This window comes from Budorcas taxicolor, chromosome 20 (genome assembly GCF_023091745.1).
Source record: "Budorcas taxicolor isolate Tak-1 chromosome 20, Takin1.1, whole genome shotgun sequence".
Taxonomy (NCBI): domain Eukaryota; kingdom Metazoa; phylum Chordata; class Mammalia; order Artiodactyla; family Bovidae; genus Budorcas; species Budorcas taxicolor.
The window spans coordinates 41,007,987-41,030,026 of NC_068929.1; the positions used below are offsets into that span (position 1 = coordinate 41,007,987).

The following is a 22,040-nucleotide window of genomic DNA, read 5'->3' on the forward strand; positions in this document are numbered from 1 at the left end:
ACCTTCACCGTAACCATTTCAAAGCCTGCAATTCACGGTAGCTGAATCAGTGACTCTAATTGGACTTTTTGAGGTTTTAACTTTATATTGTCTACTGGTACCTAAGAATTGCTCTTGGTGAAACTTTCTTCTACTGGCCATTTACCTCCGAGAGTCACTGTGGAAGGAGAATAATAAAGTCATGTGATACGGCAGTGTTAGTAACACACAGATGTATTGGGTTACTGTCTTTTTACTAATCATTTTAGGCCAGTTCTTGCTCCCTAGGTAACTCTGGGAATTCTCCGCAGGCGTGCAGAAGACGTGAATCCAGCTCTTTGTGTCTGTAACCGTACACCTGCTATTGATGCAAAGGATGAAAAGAAAAACACCCAATACACATTGTTCTATTTTTAAGCTGTTGTACTCAGTTCCAGAGGAGACAGTGATGCCCTTCTCCCCTTGAAAGTTACCGAGAGCCAGTTATTCTGCTGTTGTGTCAATTCAATTTCCAAAAGTTGAAGACAGATGATTTTAAGCACCGAGGGAGAAAGTAGGGGTGTGGGTGTGTGTGTAGACAGGCACACATACCAGTTGGAGCTGGGGGAGGGGGGGTTGCAAAATAAATCTTTCCTCACATCCGGAAATGCCTATCAGGGAAGCAAACTAGCTGGCAATCAGAAACTCCATGTAATGCTCACTGTTTCAAACGGCACACACTTTCACGTCCTAGGGCAGAATTGCATGCCGTGGCTTTGGAAGGCACTCTACCAAATATTAACTGAAAAAGTGAATCAGTGAATCTTTCCAGGAAAAGCATGTCAAAGCTCTCTTTGCCTGTTTTTTTTTTTTTTTTTTAAAGCCAACTGCATAAATTGGCAGTACAGTGCAATATTTCTCTAAGTCAGGAGTCCAAATTTTGGCTGTTCTGGTCTGATGCTACTCAAGGACACAGTGGAATAGTTTCAGGAGGAGCTGGGTCACCTTGGAATGCTGACCCTTCTTCCCTCTTGTATTAACCTCTGAGAAATGGTATGCAGGGTAAATACCTTTTTTTACATGAAAAATGGAGACTTTCATGTCTTTTTCTAAAATCACTGAAGATTCTCTGGGATCTCAAAAAAAAGAAAACAATTGTTGCCAGCCCCCTCAGGGATGCAGTGTTAAACAAAATGATCTTATGCTTCCCAGAAACTTACAGTTGGCTGGAGGAGGCGGAAAAATGACAGTGGGGCCACTTGATGACACAGGAAGGGTAGGAAAGATTTCTTGGAGGAAATGACATCCAAAGTAAGATCAGAGGTTAAGGAGAGCTTTCAGATAAAGCTTCTAGGCAGACATGGTAGGGGACAGTCAGTGAGAAATGAGATGGAAAGAGATAAGCAGGAATCATAGAAGACATGCTTACATTCTGACCTTTATTTCAAAAGCAGTGTGGGGAATTATAGCAAGATCATACTGCCTTCATGTAAAAAATCGGGTCAGAAAAGGGCAAGTCTCCATGGGGAGTGTGAGGGAAGGCAGAGAGGCTGGCGATGGTGTTGAAGCTGTAGTTTAGGATTGAGCTGGCGTAGCTTGGACTTGGTGGAGGGGTGTCCACAGTGAGAAGTCCGAGTTACAGAGGTGGAATCAACAAGTCTGGGCATGGGGGGAGGAGCAGGAGAGGAGGTGAAGTTTCTGATTTATCCCCTACTGTTTACATTTCCTTTGATTTTAAAACAACAGCAAACTTTCAATAGTTTTGTACTCTTTCTATGTCTAAAATAGCTGATTTCTCCTCCATGTTTACATTCTTTCACCAGGAATACATTTATTCTACCTGCCCTCACCATCTTCATAATAATGAACCAGTTCTGTAAAACCTTAGTAACTTAAAAGGGACCAGCAGGTCCTTCTCAGGCAGTGAACCAGGCTCAGAATTATGAAGTTTTTACTGTGTCTGTAAGTTTGTTTTGCAGATAATTCTAGTTTGCACACACCTGGGAACACATCCAATAGCTATCTTCCATCTGGAAATAAAAGAAGAATTTTTGCGAGTTTGTAGAATTAACAATCAGGACTTCCCTGATGGTCTAAGAATAAGACTCTGTACTCCCAATTCAGGGGGCCTAGTCTATGGCGTCGCACAGAGTCGGACACGACTGACGTGACTTAGCTGCACGAAGATACTGTGTAACACAACTATGACCCAGTGTGACCAGATAAATAAATGTGACAAAAAAAGAAAAGAAGTAGCAATCACATGTCAATGGTGGCCTAACTCAAGAGCCTTTGGCCAACTGAGTTTTACCAGTTCCTGAAAGCTGTGGTTACTAAGGTTCTTCAAGTTCTCTTTCCAATACAGACTTCTGGTTGTATCTATCTGTGACTCCCTTGACCAAAAATCTATGGTCTGATGGACAGAGGAAGATGTTAAACAACACCAGGGAGATGTAATCAGCAAAATCCAGAGTATGGAAAACTGATTTTACATGACAAACAATCTGGTCTCTTCAACAAACAAACTGCGAAAGAAAAGAGTGGGAAAGAGAGAGAAAGAGAAAGAACCTGTAGATTACAAGGTTTAAAAGATACGCAAAACAAAACAATCTGGCTTGATTCAAACTAACACACTGTAAAAAGGGAGGGAGAAGAGAAATGGGGATTTTTTTTTTTTTGGGAAACTGATTGGATGATATTAAGAGATTATTGTTAATTTTTAAACAAATGATAATGAGCATTATAGTTATGTTTCAGTTCAGTTCAGCTCACTTGCTCAGTCATGTCTAACTCTTTGTGACCTCATGGACTACAGCACAAAATGCTTCCCTGTCCATCACCAACTCCTGGAGCTTGCTCAACTCATGTCCATCGAGTAGGTGATGCCATCCAACCATCTCATCCTCTGTCATCCCCTTCTCCTCCTGCCTTCAATCCTTCCCAGCATCAGGGTCTTTTCCAATGAGGTAGTTATTCACATCAGGTAGCCAAAGTATTGGAGCTTCAGCTTCAGCATCAGTCCTTCCAATGAATATTCAGGACTGATTTCCTTTAGGAAGGACTGGTTGGATCTGCTTGCAGTCCAAGGGACTCTCAAGAGACTTCTCCAACACCACAGTTCAAAAGCATCGATTCTTTGGCGCTCAGCTTTTCTTTATGGTCCAACTCTCACATCCATACATATCTACTGGAAAATCCATAGCTTTGACTGCTGCTGCTGCTACTAAGTCACTTCAGTTTTGTCTGACTCTGTGCGACCCCACAGACCGCAGCCCACCAGTCTCCTCCATCCCTGAGATTCTCCAGGCAAGAATACTGGAGTGGCTTGCCATTTCCTTCTCCTAGCTTTGAATAGACAGACCTTTGTCAGCAAAGTAATGTCTCTGCTTTTTAATATGCTGTCTAGGTTGATCATAGCTTTTCTTCCAAGGAGCAAATGTCTTTTAACTTCATGGTTGCAGTCACCATCTGCAGTGATTTTGGAGGCCAAGAAAATAAAATCTTTCACTGTTTCCATTGTTTCCCCATCTATTTGCCATGAAGTAATGGTCCCAGAAGCCATGATCTTAGTTCTTTGAATGTTGAGTTTTAAGCCAGCTTTTCAGTTCAGTTCAGTTCAGCTCAGTCGCTCAGTCGTGTCCAACTCTTTGCGACCCCGTGAATCGCAGCACGCCAGGCCTCCCTGTCCATCACCAACTCCCGGAGTTCACTCAGATTCACGTCCATCAGTCTCCTCTTTGATTTTCATCATGAGGCTCTTTAGTTCCTCTTTGCTTTCTGTCATAAGGGTGGTTTCATTTGGATATCTGAGGTTATTGATATTTCTTCCTGCAATCTTGATTCCAGCTTGCACTTCATTCAGCCTGGCATTTTGAATTTTGTTTGTTTAGGGAATGGTTATGTTTAGGGAAACTAATTTTCCTTTTTTTAGGCATACATGACTCCCACAGAAGCCAGACTTTCCCTCAGACTATAGAAAGTCCCTAGCCTGTATCCAGGAAAGATGATTTTCATTGTCATTCCAGAGCTGGAGGTTAGGGTAGAAACAGTAGAAGAGTTTCTCTATTAGTGAATCTATTTTCCCCACCTGCCTCTTCACTAAGAGAAAGTGAAAGGGAAGTTGCTCAGTCGTGTCCGACTCTTCGCGACCCCATGGATTGCCGCCCACCGGGCTCCTCCGTCCATGGGATTTTCCAGGCAAGAGTACTGGGGTGAGGTGCCGTCACCTTCTCCGTGAGAGAATACTAACACTCTTCAAAAACTTATCAATGAAGTAGAATTTGAGGCAGGTATTTGCAATCCTTTCTCAACCCTGAGAATGACTTTAACAACCACTATGAAATTAGCTTGAGGTCATCACGGCATGTTGTACAATTTAGTTAAAAACAAAATGATAATATTCAACTATCTTCCAAGTCAGTTAACCTTCAACAAGGAAAGGGGGGATGGTGGCAAACAGTATTCCCAAGGGGAAAAAGAAGTCATGGTTTACTCCTGGCTACTCATCTGTCTCAAGATGATTCACAAATCTTAGAACAGTTGAAGAAAAGACATAATAGATTATCAGATACTAGAATTTTGCCATGACCTTGAGGTCATGTTACATGGGAATCTGACATTCATGTTCCATGGGAACCACTTTGAATTACTACCAATTTGGTTAAGAGTTCATAATTGCATATCTATAAGACCTATTATATCTTTTCTTCACTAAGAGATGGATATTCCAAATAAAAACTGTAAGGTGACTGACATTCCCAAACTCGACTTTCACATCTGCCCAGCAATTTAATCCTGACAGCAAAATCGATGTTCCCAAAAGCTTGAGTCAAACTTTACATGCACTGTAGCAATCCATGGTGAATCATTTAAAATTTATTATTTTTGGAAAACACATACTTATTCTCAATAGTGCAGGCATATCACCCTCAACAGTTGGGGAGTGGGGAAAATCAGAGCATGTGTCTTTTAGAGTCCTTTTAAACAATACAAGTGTACAAGGTTCCTTCTGTTCTCCCCATACCAAAAAAACAAAGACTAAGAGATTATATTAGCTACTATTAATTACCAAGAAGAGTGATTTTTCTCTCTCAAGGAAGCTGGGACTGGAAAAATTTCGAGAACCACTGATCTGGACTTCCTTTTTGGGTATTTTTTCAAAGTGAAGTCTACCTTGATCATTCAACACAGTCAAGAATTGTTCTAGAACCAGTTTGTTGGAATGAAGTTCCTGCAAGAGATAGGAATGCCTTTCGTCTTAACAGACAAATAAATAAGCTGCAGAAAGGCCAGAGCCTTGCTCTTTATGATGCTTTTCTATCTCGATTTTGTCAACCAAGCTAGGACTGTGTTTTTTCTTTGAGAAGCATAGGAATTTAAACCAACTGTCCATTTTTCACAACAGAGACAATGAAAACCTCAGGGAATCTTTTAGCCATGAGCCAATCAGATAAACGTATTCAGCTAGGATGGACTGTGAATTATTCAATTTTCATAATTCAACATAACAAGGAATATAATAACTATACTGTACAATTAGGACTGTTAATTATATGTAGCAAAAAAAACCAAAAACAAAAACACATTATCTAAAAAAAAAAACACGTTATCTGTAGTGTTTTCTAAAAAGGCTTCTGTTTTCATATTTTTTCTTCTACTGAAATCTTAATAACTCTTGAACCACAGGTCATTAATGCAGTTAGAGTCCAGAGAGATCAAGTCCTGCTCTTCTCTCTATTGAATCTTTTCACAATGTCTGTGGAGAGAAAGAAAACCAGAGAGATTCGCTGTGTCTAAAGATCGGTCACACAGGGCGGCTGCTTCTTTCCAAGCCCCTCGTCTGGTGAGGCTGCACTGTTTGAAAGTGGACTTTGACTTTGCACTTGGGAAGCTGGGATCAGTAGCTCGGTGTCACAGGAAGGCCAAGAAGTTTATCTACAAGAACCCTGTGACTGTGAACATAGCCCATCAAAGCCATAAATACCTCCCAAGGGCAATCGAAGGTTGTAGGAGCCAAACTCTCAAACGACACAGAGGAGACAGTATGAAGTGTGGTACAGAATGCCTTTGGAAATTGTCCAAAGATCTGATGAACTATGCGGCAAAAACAGTAGATCTGATTTAAGAACAGTGTTCCAACTTACATTAGTCGTCAGTTATAAAACAAAAAAATGGTTTCTTGACACAAATCTCAAACTTCCTTGAAACGTCTCCAAGTTAAAATTTTGAAAACTGAGTTTGTTGCTTTGAGTGGTACAGTCCTGACTATAGATAAAATAATCAAACATGTAAACCTTAAAAAATTTCCTTTCAACATTGAGACAGTGCAAACATTAAAAAAAAATTAATAACTGAAAGATTTAGCAGAATAAAATACAGTTTCTTACATGTTTGTGTGCTTGGTCCTCAAAAAATAAAAAAGTCAAATGGCAAATTTAAGGCTGATTACAGTTTTAATTAAAAGAAAATTCTAAGTGATCACATAAAAACAGGGAGAATGCTCCTTATAAACTCTCAGCACCCCAAACCCATTTTAGCCTCCTCCACATGAAAGTTGGGATAAATTAAAAACAAGGAACAAAAAAGCCCAGGAAGTTACTGTGATAAATTGCCATAAAAGAAACTGAGCTCTTTTAAAGTATAACAACTGTTGGAACTGCTGCTACCTTTTCTCAAAAACTGTTTTCAGTTGTAAAAATAAAATAAAATGGATGATTGCAGGCTGGATATTTAAGGAAATAGCCTTTCAGTAAAAATCTGACCAAAATCTGACTTTTTCTAACATTGACAAAAACCTCTTTCCATGGAAGAATCGCAGATTCTATCTTATCTTTGGTGTAAGTAAGCCAATGAGTAGATTGGCAGGAATAATGTGCCCAAGTAAAACTGATTAAATTCCTTTAATACATTTGATTTCTCTCTCTTTCTCTTTCCTGAGCAAACTTTGGAATCATTTTGAATGCCAAAGGTAATATTCCACTTAACAAAAGATATATTTGAATTTGAGTGTATCTTGATTGAATGTCAAGACCGAATACTTATTTGGAAGGATCAAGTATGCTTTGCTCCAGAGAAATTCATGGCAGCTAATTTTGCCTTTTGTATATGGAAAATAATTAAATTATTTCATTCAAGTCCTTTTAATAAATTGCATTATGACAGGCATGTGACTGAGAATAGAAGTTGGTTAACAGTGAGTGTTAGTTGAGTACTCACAGGACTCACAAAGTATTTTAAGAGGAAAATGGTCAAATTAGATTCTTACTTGGTGCATACAAAAGAAGAACCACATATTTCCAGTGGGGGTAATTAAAGAAAACAAATGAAAACCTAAAACTTACTTATGCAGAATCATGAAACGTTCTTTGCACCGCCTGTGTGTATGAAGTAAGTAAGCAGAGTTTAATTCCATTGCAACACTCACAAATGTGTAGTTTATAATGATACGGTGTCATAAGGAATCTATATTTTACTAGGATAGATATATTTTGGCTAGTGACCCCAGGGTTGTGGACAGAAATGATTTCAACAAAAAATATCCCAAGGGAACAATTCTACCTCTGACCCTTACACTCCAATAGCCCAATAAACATGGATGGATGTAATATAAAATTTAAATTTAAATTCCCAACCATGCCTTTGTTTCCTTCACGTAGCAAAATTTGTACTCCACCAAGGCAAGAACTTTTGTACCTTTAAAGTGTCAAGAAATCTTTTTCTCTCCCCCCAAAATACCCCTTTGGGCATTATTTGTGAGGATGCTTGAAATAGACATACTGAAATAGAAAGTTTTCAAAGACTTAAGAAGCACTTGGAATATTCTCCTTTAAGAGACCACAAATATGAGACCACAAATTGTTCTCCTTCTAATATCCAAACCCATTTCCCAGCAGGGAGGTTAAATTGTCACTGTCAGTGTGTACACACAGATGCACAATGCTGGGCCAGTGTGGCACCTGTGGGGGAGCTTGGCTGCAAAGCTTAATCAGAAGGGAGACGCACTGTCTGCCTTCATGCAGCTTGCACTTGGAGAGGACACTGGCCCAGAGCCACCAAAAGCAAATCACAGGGCTGCAGAATGAAGCCGACACATACCAGAGTGCAGTTTGTCTAACCACAGAGGGGGCAGACATGACTAAACAATGTCTAACATTTAGATTTCCAAAGAGCTTGGGATATTTTGTTTATTTTTTGAGGGTTTTAATCTCATGGCCCTTGTGTGGATTTCAACACAGAAAGGATAATCTGAAACAGCAAAATAAACAGAGGAAACCAACTGTTAGTGAAACAAAAGCCAGCCCTTGTTATCAAGGATAGTCCATGTAATACTCTATCAGTGTTCTTTAAAATTCCAGACTTCCCTTGGTCAGACCAATAATCCATCCTGTCTCTGGCAGCAGCACCAATGTCGCCCTCTGAGACATCAACTTCAAAAGACCCAACAGACTTTAGTTTTCCCTTAACAATATAGCTTTGTTTCTTTAACGGGTGGTCAGTGGCTTATATTTCGCTGACACCAGTCTTTAAGGTTTTCTTTAATAAAACGTAAAAGAATAATTTGTAATTATCCTGCACATTACTTATACATCTATAAGAGTGTATCACCATCAATGCAAGTAATAGCTTGGGCTATAATTCTATTCAGGCATAAAAATGAGCAATAACCAGTACCATAACTAGCTCATCAAACAGAGGTAAAGCTCGTTCCTGGCAATTCAATAAATGAGATGGAAGCTGAATGAAACAACCCCCAAATTATTGAGAATGGTCAGTTGGCAGGCTTCACTTTTGCTTACTGATGGTCGAAAGGCAACAGAGGCCATTCTGCAAAGACACAGCTCAAAATTTGGGTTGGAGGTCTTTTTTTTTTTTTTTTTTTTTAATATTTCTTTATTTGGCTGAGCCAGGTCTTAGTTGCAGCATGTGGGATCTAGTTCCCTGACCAGGAACCAAACCCTGGTCCTCAGCATTAGGAGCACGGTGTCTTAGCCACTGGACCACTAGGGAAGTCCCTGGATTGGAGGTCTTATGCATGCTTTAAAGGGAAAGATTCCTAAAAGAATGGAACTAAGGGGGTTCTTCTTAAATTCCGCAAGTGCGAACACCTAAGGAAGCAAACCCTTTCCTTCTGAGCTGAAAACAGCTGACTTGGAATTATAGCTCATCATGCAAAGAATTAGAATGAATACATAATTCAATAGTACTGTAAAAGATCTGAACAGAACTTTCAGCAATGGGGGGCATTCTGTAAATTAAGATGTACCAGGCCACTGAAGCAGCTCATAAAAACCACTTCATACCAGTGAGATTTGTATCAGCACTCCAGTCTTAGTATCTACATTCCTTGGAGGAATCCAGAGGATCTCTGTCTGGCTTAAGTCTGTCTCTTCCTCCACCCCCACCCTCACCCCCAACCACCTCAGGGAAACCACAGGGGCCATTGAAGAATGTCTCAGTTTGGAGAGATTTTAACATTCTGGATAACCCAAGCATCTACACTGCGATTTCCAAATGTAAATCCAGGCGCAGGGAGAAAGCTATCTGATTAAAGCAGTTTATGATGTCCTTTGAAAGCTGTGTGTAAAAACTCTAGCTGTGGTAGATTAGATTAATAAGAAAACAAATATTTAGAATATTTAGACGAATATTTAGAATGTCTCTTTCAAAAGAACATTAACATAGCACATCTTGTATGACTGATTCATTTTTGCTATACAATAGAAACTAACACGACATTATAAAGCAACTATGCTTCAAACAATTGACTTAAAAAATCATATTTTTGGAGTGGAAGGTTACAGGGAGGTTCAAGAGGGAGGGGACATATGTACACCTATGGCTGATTCATGTTTATGTACGGCAGAAACCAATACAATATTGTAAAGCAGTTATCCTCCAATTAAAAATAAAAACTGGAAAAAAATTACATCTACCTTATTTTAAAAAATGTTTGTGTTAAAGATCATATAACATAAAATTTACCACCTTAACTATTTTTAAATGTACAGTTTAGTGGTGTTAAGTATAGTCACATTGCTGTGTCACCTGTCTTATTCTTTTAGTTAAGTTGATTTGTATTCACTATAAAGAAATTAATACAAACAAAAAGTCGTAATTGATGAGTCCACATACATTTTAAAGGATTTCAACAATTATTCTAGTACAACCAAAGATGTAATATTTGAACTTTATCTTTTTTGAAATGGAAAATTCAGTCATAATACAGAGACTTTTATGACTTCAAAAGTTTTAGCTAAAACATACATCTTACATAGGTAAAAGTTAAACAACAACAACAAAAACCCCAACAAACCAAAAAAGACATGGTTAGTGTTGGCAAGAATATAGACAAACTGGAACCCCACCATGCAGCTGGTGGGGATGTAAGATGGCACAAATCACACAGAACAGTCTGGCAGTTCTTCCAAAGTTTTAAGGAGAGTTATCATATGTCCCAGGAGTTCCACTCTGAGGTATATACCCAAGAGAAATGAAAACATAGGCCCAGGAAAGTTTACAGCAGCATTATTCATAAGAGCACCCTGCCTGTAACAGACAAAATCCCCGAAGTCTACCAAGTAATGAATGGATAAATAAAGTATGGGATGTTCAGAAAATGAAATATCATTTGACCATAAAGGGGAATGAAACACCAACATGCACAGCAACAAGGATGAACTCTGAAAGAACTAGTAACAAAGGACCATATATCCATTTATATGGAATGTCCAGGATAGATAGATGCATAGAGAAAGGAAATAGTTTGGTGTTTGCTTAGGGCTGGAGAAATGGAGTAACTAGGGGGTGATGGCCAGGGAGTGTGGGTTTTTTTTCAGGGGGTAATAATAATGTTCTAAAATTTTAATGTGATGATGGGTGCACAACCTCATGAATACACTAAAAACCACTGAATTACACACAATAGGGGTAAATTGTATGTGTGTGAGTTACATTTCAGCAAAACTGTTAAAAAATAAAAACCACTTTGAAATAAAATAAAGCTAAGTCTACCAATACCAAGAAATAATTTTAGGAACGTCATGTAGATAAAAACCTCTCTCTTTCTATTGTAAGATAGGCTTCTATCATTCCAAAGAACAACGGAAAGTAGTGATAGAGGCAAAGTTTGGCAACTAGGATGTTTCTAGCAGTTGAAAGACTGCTACACACTGCTACACATCCATCTTCACAGATGGAAAATGTGCTTCTGTGGTGTATACAGCACTTTTCAGGCACTTGACCTCACTTGCTAGTTGTAAATTTAGTGTTCAGATGTTTATTTAATGGGAAATTATATAGTGACGTCAGTCACTTTCCCATAAAACATCTGTTTTCTGCTAAGATCAAATAATGATGCCACATGCCCAATTCAGAGGGTAAAAAAAAATGAATAAAATCAGTAGATCGAATTCTTTTGATTTTCACTATAAATTTTTCTTCAGTATTTCTTGCCTCTACTTAGGTGAATGCTAGCAGAAAAGAGACTTAAAAATTATGCATACCTAAATGATATTACAAACTTTGCAACTGTCAATCATGCTTTCGTTTAATAGCTTATACTATTCGTGGAAATATGCTTATAGTTTTGTTCCTATACTGCATAAGAGTCATATTTTCTTACAGTAAATGTATTCCTACATCATTCAATATGTAAGCATTTTGAATATACCCATGAGAGTGTTATGAGTTTCCAGTTTGTTATTCTTAAATATGTTTAAGAACTACTACATTAAGGCCTGGCTTTAAGCCTAAGTATGCCAAAGGAATGCTTTCAGATATGTCATTAAGTATAGGACCCAAGATAAGACTACCAAATTCTATTCTAAAATAAAAAAAAGAAGGCAAGATTCTAGTATAAAAGTTACGAGATTCTAGTATAGAAGCTATTAATGTTTCCATCTTATTTTTGAAAAAAACCTCTTTATTTTATATTGGAGTGTAGACAATTAATAATGTTGTGATAATTTCAGGTACACAGCAAAACAACTCAGCCATACATATATATGTATTCATTCTTTCCCAAACTCCAAAATACTTAGTGTGTAGGTAAGGTATGCTGATATTAAGGATTTTATGGTATACACCAACTCAGGAAAATTTTGCGATATTCTTTAGGAAAGTTAGTTCTAAAATAATTGAAACTTCAGCTCTTAGCACAAATTCCTTTGAGAACAATGCGTTCAAATGATAGCTTAACAAGAAGTAATCTATGTGAGATACCATAAAGTACAGAAAGAAATTCTGGAAAAGTTGTAAATTACAAAGAGTTGAGGCAACAGTCAGACCATAGTACTTTTCAGAGTTGGAAGAGCTTTGGACAAAACACACAGTTATGTGTGCACACACATACTTGTATTGTGCTACAATGAAAAATTGTGTCCCCAAATTTCATAGCATCAACATTTTATTGCATTATCTTATACCAGAGATGTATCATGCTCTCAGGAAGCAGATTTTGGTAATTACTGTAAAGCAATGGTAGAGAAGTTTGTACCACAAAAGGAAAGAACTTGGTTGGCAACAATTTTTTAAAGTGACGGACAGCTCTTGGTGTGTGTGTGTGCGGGGGTGGCGGGGTAGGACATTAACGAAACATGAAACAAGTTAAAATTATCTTAAAATACCATTCCTGTCTTATGTGTTCTTTGCTTTTAGAAACATAACGAAGAATCTGGCATTTGCTTCAAAATAATCCAATGGTGGGAAGGCGTATAGGTGGGGGAGAGGATCTAAGGGTACTATAGACAAGATTTGGGGTATGTATATATTTATATTCTCCCTCAACTGCACTGACAAGTCCTGGTAATATAAATGTCATTTCAACAGGCTGAATCTAGGAAGTCTGCAGTCATCTTGCCACCTTGCTCTTCCTTCTAAAACTCTTTCTAAACGGCTAACCAAGAGCTTCTTCTGACTTGTTTACTTCCCCCCAGCATCAGAGAGCTCAGACACTGGCCTCCCTTCATCCAGCGCCCTGTGAGAGGAAACCCCCATGGTAATTTAGGGGAAGTTTCTTCCCTCCGAGAAAAACTCAGATGAAAACTCAAGTAATTGTTTAACAAATTAAACACAAAGACAGCAAAACCTATTTCCCCATACATGGGAGTCCAGGAAACGGACATCTGAAAGCAGTATTAACTGAAAATGTAGATGTTGCTGGGCTAGCAAAACAGGTTGCACTCATGGGTAGTAAACTGGCTTCCATCTGGGGTTTTTGTAAAGATCTTCCGTGTAGAAGCTAAAAAGAAGTTTATCTTGCCTAGAGAAACAAATTTGCACAAATACAAGACTCGGGAAGCTAGATTTTACACAGGTTCAAAATTGGCTGGATCATTCCAGCAGATCCATCCTTCAGCAGAAAATATCATCACCCCCAAAAGCCTTCTTTCTGCTTATCATGAAATACCCACTAAACACTGAACAAAGTGAAGGGGTACTATCCCCTGAAGACATACAATCCATGACATTGTCACAGAAAGCCTTATCCAGCTACAGAAACTTTTCTCTTTCTGTCTCTATCTCTGTCTCTTTCTGCTGGCAGATACTCCAGCACCTTTTTACTTGGCTTTATGGGACATGCATAATTTATAACTGAAGGCAGTTTCCCCAGTCACTTTCAAGGTAAGCAGTTTTCTTAGCAGAAATCCATTCAAATCAAAGTTAATAAACTGGTTGTCTGTGTGTGTCCTCAAGCACAAATCTCCAGTCAGGATTCATCCTTGCTCTATTGAAAACCATTATCATATCAGCAGAATAAAAGCATCTGTTTTCAGCACCGCCCACAGACCTGCAGTTTCAGAGTGGTTTGAAAGAAATTACCAGATTGGTAACATAAGCCGGGGGTGGGGGGTAGGGGCCGGGGTTTGGGGATCTTATTTTTCTTAGAGAATCAGTTCAGTTCAGTTCAGTCGCTCAGTCGTGTCTGACTCTTTGCGACCCCATGAATTGCAGCACGCCAGGCCTCCCTGTCCATCACCAACTCCCGGAGTTCACTCAAACTCACTCACGTCCATCGAGTCCGTGATGCCATCCAGCCATCTAATTTAACTTTGAAAGAAGCTTTAAATCTTTTTTTTTTTTAATTTTATTAAAGAAACTTTCAAAAATGTCTTACAAGCCGGAACTCATCAAAACTGTAGGCTACCTACCTTGAAGCTGCTGAAATTTCACAGAGAATTCCCAAGTCATAGAAGCCTAAACTTTCTAGGAAAGCCTTGAGCCTGGGCCTTATAATTTTTCAAGAACTGTTCGATTTTTTACCACAAAAACTTCTCCACAAACTTCGTTTCTGAGGGGTTAGGTGACCATAGGCTGAACTCCTCTGAGCCAGGGGTCTGTTGCCACTGATGACAGCTGATCCCACCCCAGTCGGTATGAGCAGAGGACTGGGTCTGGTGACTGCCCTGACCTGGTCATGTGACACCTGGAACACTGGGCTCAACTCTGGGAACACAAGGGGACGTGGAAGGCAACCAGGTTGGTGAAGGGCCTAGGAGGACCGGGCACCTGAGAAGAACTGGCAGCAAAATTCGAGGCTGTGCTCAAGTGCTTTCCTGACACCGTCCAAACTGTCATCCTCTATTTCTCCCTGGACCTCACAGGAGACAAGTTCAACTTAAGCTTGGACTATGGATGCACAAAACTTTCAGGCAGCGGCTGCAGGCCGCCTTCCAGGGTGCAGGGCAGGGGGCTGCCACTCTGGGCGCTGGACTGCACAGCGCATCCTCTCCCTGCCGTCCAGCTCAGAGGGACCTAATCTCCTGCGCCCCCCACTGAGAGCCGAGAGGCTCTGCTCCCAGAAGGAGTTGCTGTGGCTGAAACCCCGTCAGGCGCCTCTTCCCTCTGTGAGGCCACACATCCCAGGGTTACTTTTGCTGGGAGCTGCCCAGGGCCCAACCTCCGGCTCTTGCAGTGTTTAATGGTGAGCCAAGTGTAGGAACAACGACCTAAACAGCTTCTTCTCTGCTAGTAGAGTTGCTTCCTGACTAGGGAGCCTGAAACCTGGGGAGTACAGTTGGCCTCTTTGTCCCTCCCTGGGCTCTTCCTCCCTGGGTCACTGTCCCCATCCATGACACTGCCACTGCAAGTCTCCCACCAGACTCTGAACTCCTTAAGTCAGGGGTTTTGTCTTCCTCATTTAAAAAAAAAAACAAACTTTTTTTGGCTGTGCCTTGAAGCATTTGGGATCCTACTTCGGCGACCAGGGATCGAACCTGTACCCCCTGCAGTGGAAGTGAGAGGCTTAACCACTGGACTGCCAGGGAAGTTCTGTGTCATCCTCATGTCCTAGAAAAGTGTCTGGAACATGAAAAAAAAAATTCAAGTGCTTATTGAATGAAATTATTTGTGATGGAAAGGTAGATATTTTCTGGGACAGCTAGACTTAAATAATCTGGCCTACCTTTTAACAAAACCCAAATCCACTAAAAATAAATAAAGAGTATTTAGTTTCCCAGATTTCCTTTCTACAGGATGCAAAAAAAAAAAAAAAAAAAAGCCAGGTGATCTCTTCAGCCCTCAGGTGGGTCTTCCTATTATATGTTACAATCTCTCTGTCTCTGTGGATGTAATTCAGCCTCCCTCCCCATGTTTGTCAACAGATCTAGAGAGAAAATGAAGTGGGGCCAACCTGCTGGCTTCAAATGAACTGGACCAAAGTTGCTTTCTGGGTGGCTTGTTTCTAGGCTGCCAAGCATTGTGTTGAGACAGACTCCACTTGTCCAATTTTTGATTAGCCAGGAAGGCTTCGCTCGTGGCATATAAGCAACAAGTAGACTTTGCTGGCCTGTGGATTCCAGGGTGCTGCACACTGGGGCCTCGTTGCTCAGAAAGGACTGGGCAGTTGTATAACCAATGATAATATTTAGAATGATGCAGCCGTAGTAAGGTCATCCCGTCCCACACTGCAGGGCAGAAACCAGTCCCTTCCGGTGGAGAGGAAGGAATTCTCCCTGGCTCCCAGTTGCTACTCGATTAACTTCATGGTTTCTTTAATCAACCTTTAATAGGAAAATGATCACTGAAGCACTCTCTTCTTGTTCTAGAATTTTCACTCATACTGTGTGGACCAGGACAGCTCTTACTGCTGCTATCCTTACCACCAGTAGCTACCAGTAACTGAGCATGTACAACCTAGACAGCACATTAAAAAGCAGAGACATTACTTTGCCAACAAAGGCCCGTCTAGTCAAGGCTATGGTTTTTCCAGTAGACATGTATGGATGTGAGAGTTGGACTATAAAGAAAGTTGAGCACCGAAGAATTGATGCTTTTGAACTGTGGTGTTGGAGAAGACTCTTGAGAGTCCCTTGGACTGCAAGGAGATCCAACCAGTCCATCCTAAAGGAAATCAGTCCTAAATATTCATTGGAAGGACTGGTGTTGAAGCTGAAACTCCAATCCTTTGGCCACCTGATGTGAAGAGCTGACTCATTTGAAAAGACCCTGATGCTGGGAAAGATTGAAGGCAGGAGGAGAAGGGAACGACAGAGGATGAGATGGTTGGATGGCATCACCGACTCAATGGACATGGGTTTGGGTGAACTCCAGGAGTTGGTGATGAACAGGGAGGCCCGGCGTGCTGCAGTCCATGGGGTCACAAAGAGTGGGACACAACCGAGCTGAACTGAACTGAACTGTGTGCCAAGCATAAATCCTCAGAACAGACCCATGACACAGATACCATGAATGAACTCAGTTTACAGAGAATGAAAAGAAGGCTCAAAGACACTCCTCCCCACCACAGATAGATATATTTCCTTCTTCAATGAAATGTATGTGTAGGGAAAAAAGGAAAGAAATCTACTCTCCCTTTTCTTGTACATAAGCACCTGGAGTATTTCATCATGGCCTCAGTGATACCCCTCAGCCACGACAATGTGTCATTTAAAATAGTAAATTTTTCTTATGTGTTTTGGCTTTCATTTTTGCAAGACCTTCACAAAACCTTCATATGTCCAAGAACCAAGAATCGTCTAGCTCATTGCTTGCCCTCTTGTGTTAAATGAAATGACAAAACTTTAGATCGTTCTTCTTGTAGTTGTCTTTTCTTTGACAATAAGGGGCCATATTTTGAGGTTCACCATTCACTGTCTCTCCTTCTGTTTTCTCAAGTAAGGGAGCCCTTTGCTGAATGGAGCTTGTTGGCTTCACCTATACTGAAGTCCTATATTTCACTGAATTCACAGGTCTACAGATTTGGAAGATCATTTGTCAAAAGGGATGCTTTCCCCTTCCAGAAAGCTGGAGACACAGAAGATTTCTTGCAGGGTAAGAGATTGAGCAGGAATCACTCAGAATGAGAAAAGAAAGCACTAGTTTTCTGAAAAGAATCCAAAGTAAGGAGGAGGTGAGGTGGTAGCTATATCTACACAGAGCAACCTAAAATGGAGTTTAACTATTGTCTAGTGAATTTAATCAGGGTTAAGTCAGTCAAACCAACTCATATTTCTGGCATGAAATATCCAGTCTGGCTGTCTATCTTGACCAAATCAATAGAAATTGGTGCCAACTCCCCATTTTATTGTGTGGTACGTTGGCACAGATGTATTCCTTTTGTTCAAAAAAATAGGTACTTGAGTACAAATCTAGCCGTTAGGCTTTCTCCCGGCTTCTCTCTGGCAGCTTCTGGAATGCTAATACATACCAAGGATGTTCGGAAGGATTGAAATTTCAAATTTGAGAAAAGGAGAACATGACTTACAGGGTCTCTAGTGCCACAATTCACCAAGAGGGATGTTCCAAGTGTGAAAATCTAACTTAAATTTCTCAGAGTTTCAGTTCAGTTCAGTTCAGTCGCTCAGTCGTGTCTGACTCTTTGTGACCCCATGAATCGCAGCATGCCAGGCCTCCCTGTCCATCACCAACTCTCAGAGTTCACTCAGACTTTACATGTGATTAAAAACATACAGAACCAGGCTTCTCTGGTGGCTCACTGGTCAAGAATCTGCCTGCAGGTGCAGGAGTTGCAGGTTGGATCCCTGCTCCGGGAAGATCCCACAGGCCGTGGAGCAACTAAGCTCATGGGCCACAACTATCAACCCAGTGTTCTAGAAACTGCGTACACAACCGCTGAAGCCCGTGCACTCCAGAGCCCATGAGCCACAGCCACTGAGCCTGAGCTCTAGGGCCCAGGAACTGCAGCTATTGAGCCCACCTGCCGCAACTCTGAGCCCACCTGCCGAAACCACGGAAGCTCATGCACCCTACAGCCCGTGCTCCACAAGAGAACCCACAACAAGGAGAAACCTGCACACTGCACCCAAGGTTTCTCCACAACTAGAGAAAAGCCGATGCAGCAACGACCACCCAGCACAGCCTAAAATATATTAGTTAACTAATTAAGGAAAAAACAACACACAGAACCTTCTAAAACAAAATGCAGGCAATGCAGTAAGGGTTTCATGCATTCCAAGTTCTGTCTGCACAGACTCTGGGACTGACTTTTGAACTTAAAGAGTGCTGAGTTCTCGTGTTCCCAATGGGGGCCGAAAAGGCCAGCATGGCCAGGACACAACATACTTATAACACAGAAGATGGAGAGATTTTCCAACAGTTGCTTGTTTAGTGGCGTTCAGTAGCTGATTCCATGTTAAGTTAAGCTTTGACAAGGAACTGCCAACAGTGCAATAAGGCAACATATGAAACCCGGCGATAGGCTGATGCATGTACAAGTCTATCAGTGCGTTCTTAGAATTAATAGCACCGACACTGAAACCTGAGTCCCAGTATTGGTAGCCTAAGTGTTGGACTGAGCCTGCGGATGTGCTTTGTTTGGCTTGCACTGTTTTGTTCTGTTACCTATGTCAAGGTTTAAAAACATCTAGCTTCTGGACTTCCCTAGTGACCCAGTGGTTAAGAATCTGCCTGTCCCTGCAAGAGACATGGGTTCAATCCCTGGTCCAGGAAGATCCCACATGCTGTGGAGCAACTAAGCCTGTGTGCCACAGCTACTTAGCTCATGCTCTAGAGCCTGTGCTTTGCAACAAGAGAAGCCATTGCAATGAGAAGCCTGCTCACTTCAAGTAAAGAAAACCTGTGCAGAGCAGTAAAGACCCAGCACAGCCAAAAATAAATGAATTTTTAAAAAAAATCTAGGTTCTTATCAATTTTTGGATTTCTGGATTCTTTTGAAAAATTGGAAGATTTGGCCCTTATTGACACATGGCAACAACTGGATGGAGTTGATAGTTTTCAGATCATAATCACCTCCTTTCCTTCCTTTGTCTAACTGTTCTGCAGTCGCTTTCCATTTATCATCACACTCATCCCTGTTACCTTTCCCATTGAAGAGAAATATTTCCCCGTATCCACGACTCTATCAAGTAGGAAAACAAGAAGGAACCTGAAAGGAGAGCTTCATATATGAAGATCCCTCACCTGCTTGGTCACTGGAGGCATTTGAGCTTGCGTTTCCATTCTAAAATATTGGGCCCTCACTTTGTCCTCTCCCAACACATTCTCCAGTAATGCTTCCCAACACATTCTCCAGTAATGCTTCCCAACACATTCTCCAGCAATGCTTCCCAACACACACAGAGATTCTCTTGTGTACGTGTAATTTGCAAAAGTCCCCAAAGGGGACCTCCTTATTTACACTGGATTACATGCTGCTTTGGTTTAGAATCACAGCACTTCGAATCATGAAAGAAATTCTTATTGAATCTATCATTCATTCCAATTGATCATAAGTATCTAAATTATCATGTAGCTTAGAAATTATTCCTTTGAGACTAACACCTTGAAAAGATCTTTAGCAAACGTAATTATGTCCCTTGCCTTAACAGTCCTAGAAAAGAACTGAGATTCTTTTAATGGTCCCAAGTGGTGGCATCCCCAACTTGCAATTAAGTTACCTTTTAAGGTTCATTTTATACTGGTTGTTCAAAGTTTAAAATTCCTTTCTCTTTAACACTAGTATCATAAATGTTGATAATTTCTCCAAGGTTTACACACAGTTTCTTTTTAACCAAGCAGAGGGACTGCCTCATAGTGTTGTTGCTGTTTTTTCCCTGAAAAATTACTCAACCAAAGTTCTTATTCCTGCAACAAAGTTGATGTATTAAGTATGAGAAAACACTAGGGAGTTCTACTTCAAAAGATTCCTAAAGGGAACTAATATTTTCTCTAGTTGTACTGAACAAGGGCTCTCCTCTTATAAAGGGTAACACAGTGGGGTTTTTTTTTTAAAGCACAATTATCAGAAAGCAGAAATCTCTAAACACCAGCCTCACCATTGAAGAGAGAGCATAAACGAACACAGGACCCTCAGTTTGCATCCAGGAAAACTGCAGGTACTCAATTCAGACTCTAGCCATAGGGTGGTGGGAAGGGACTCCCTGTTCCACTAAACAAAATGGTGGATATGAGTTCTGTCCTCTGAGTGCTTGCTGCAAGAACTTGCTTCCCAGAAAAACGGCAGCAAATGCATAATGAGGATGTGCCCTCACCTCAGTATGAATGTAGCTTCTCTGATAAGAATCGTGGCTGGCTATGATTACCTCTGGTCAGCAATGGGCCAGACCAATTTCAAAAATAAGTACTCCAAATCATCCTGTCTACATGACTGTTTTATGGGCAACTCATCCTCCAATGGGAGCTTTATGTACATGCAATCACTTGTTTGAAGACCTGAGCGAGTGGAAGCCGGCAGAGATCTGCAAGGCATTGGGGAAAAAAAAAGAAACTGACGTAGTTTCTGTTCCAAGTAATGGCCAGCCCTCCAAGGCATGAAGCAGTCAGAATCTTGCCTCAAGACTTTTGAGTTGTGCTATGAAGGTCTTTTTACACAGAGATCTTGAAAGGAGATTATAAACATCCTTGCGAACTCCCTGGGAGGTGAAAAGATGCTGAGAGCCAGCTCACAGAATGATCTGCCTAAGGGTGGACAGTAAGCCAAGGACGGAAAAGAAAACAGGGCTAGTAATACCTGAGGTCTGGGCTTGAGCTACAAACCCAGAAACCATCCTGCTGGGGGTAGTGTCTACGGATATTCCTTCTCCAAGTCAGAGATGTGCTGTGGGGAAAGAGAACAGTGGGCAGGGAGGAACGTACAGAAACATTTTTCTAAAACTTTTAGCTCTGTTCGTATTCACCAATCACACGTACTCTTAAACCGTTTCCCACGCAGGCGTAAATCGTTATTTCGCGTTCATAGAGAATAAGAATCCTATCCTGCCAAGCTTCCACGCCTCGACAATCCAAGTGTCAACTGACAAAGTGTTTGGATGGGGAAATCTCCCACCCCCTCCCCATTCTCCCACCAGCGTAAAAGGCAACGGGGGTGGGGGACAATGGAGAAGTCATGCGGGTTCACCAGGAAAAGATACAGTGTTGGTGGCAGGAGAGTTGGTGAGTGTGTCGTGGGCATTACCTCTTGATGAGGCTTCCAAGAAGGCTCCCGCTCAAGTCGTGGTGGCTCTGAGAACAAGCATTCTTGCATCAATAGCTAATAGGCTGTCCAACCAGATGTTATCTGGGTGGGATAAGAGGGTGAGAAAACAGACCTGTTGTACGCTGTTGTCAACTACATCGCTGTGGGCAGAGAAGGCTGGTGGTGTAGTGTCTAGCAGGGTGCCTCTTTCGTAGTGAGGCAGACCAGATTACGTGGCGGTTCAAATCCGTTTCCTCTTGTGATTGGTAAAATATGAAAGTTATAATCATTCATGCATTACTGAAGCTTCCTTTCCATCATTTTGAAGGGACTTTTATTTTCTAGAACAGAGCATGCATCCAGCAGAAACCTAAAGCGTTTGTTTTTCTAAGCGATCTTTGGCAATAAGCACACATGAAAAAACAAAACAAAACTGCATAGGGTACCTGTGACAAGACTGGAGATAATGAGTGGTAACACCAGCATCTGTAGCATCCTCATCAGTAGCTCCCCAGGAAAAGAGAAGTACTTGACTTCCCGGTAGCTCATTCTGTATGGTCGGAGGGTAAATCCAAGGATTGTACCTGAAGGAAAAAGAAAAACAAGGAAGAAAAGTTGAGTCTTTCTTGAAAGTGTAACAAGCCTAGAAAACTATGCAAGAATTTGGCTGGTGATCATGCCTGTCTAACAAGAATCAATTTATTTAAGCAGC

At 40.9% G+C, this 22,040-nt stretch overlaps 1 protein-coding gene across 1 annotated transcript in view; it reads right to left on the reverse strand.

Moving 5' to 3' along the window:
- The window catches only part of SLC1A3 (solute carrier family 1 member 3), a 76,849-nt gene that overhangs the window by 31,527 nt on the left and 23,282 nt on the right, over positions 1-22,040 (reverse strand). The window contains exon 2 of the mRNA XM_052659133.1: positions 21,775-21,912. Coding sequence (XP_052515093.1) covers positions 21,775-21,912 — 138 coding nt within the window. The remainder of the gene's footprint in view (positions 1-21,774; positions 21,913-22,040) is intronic.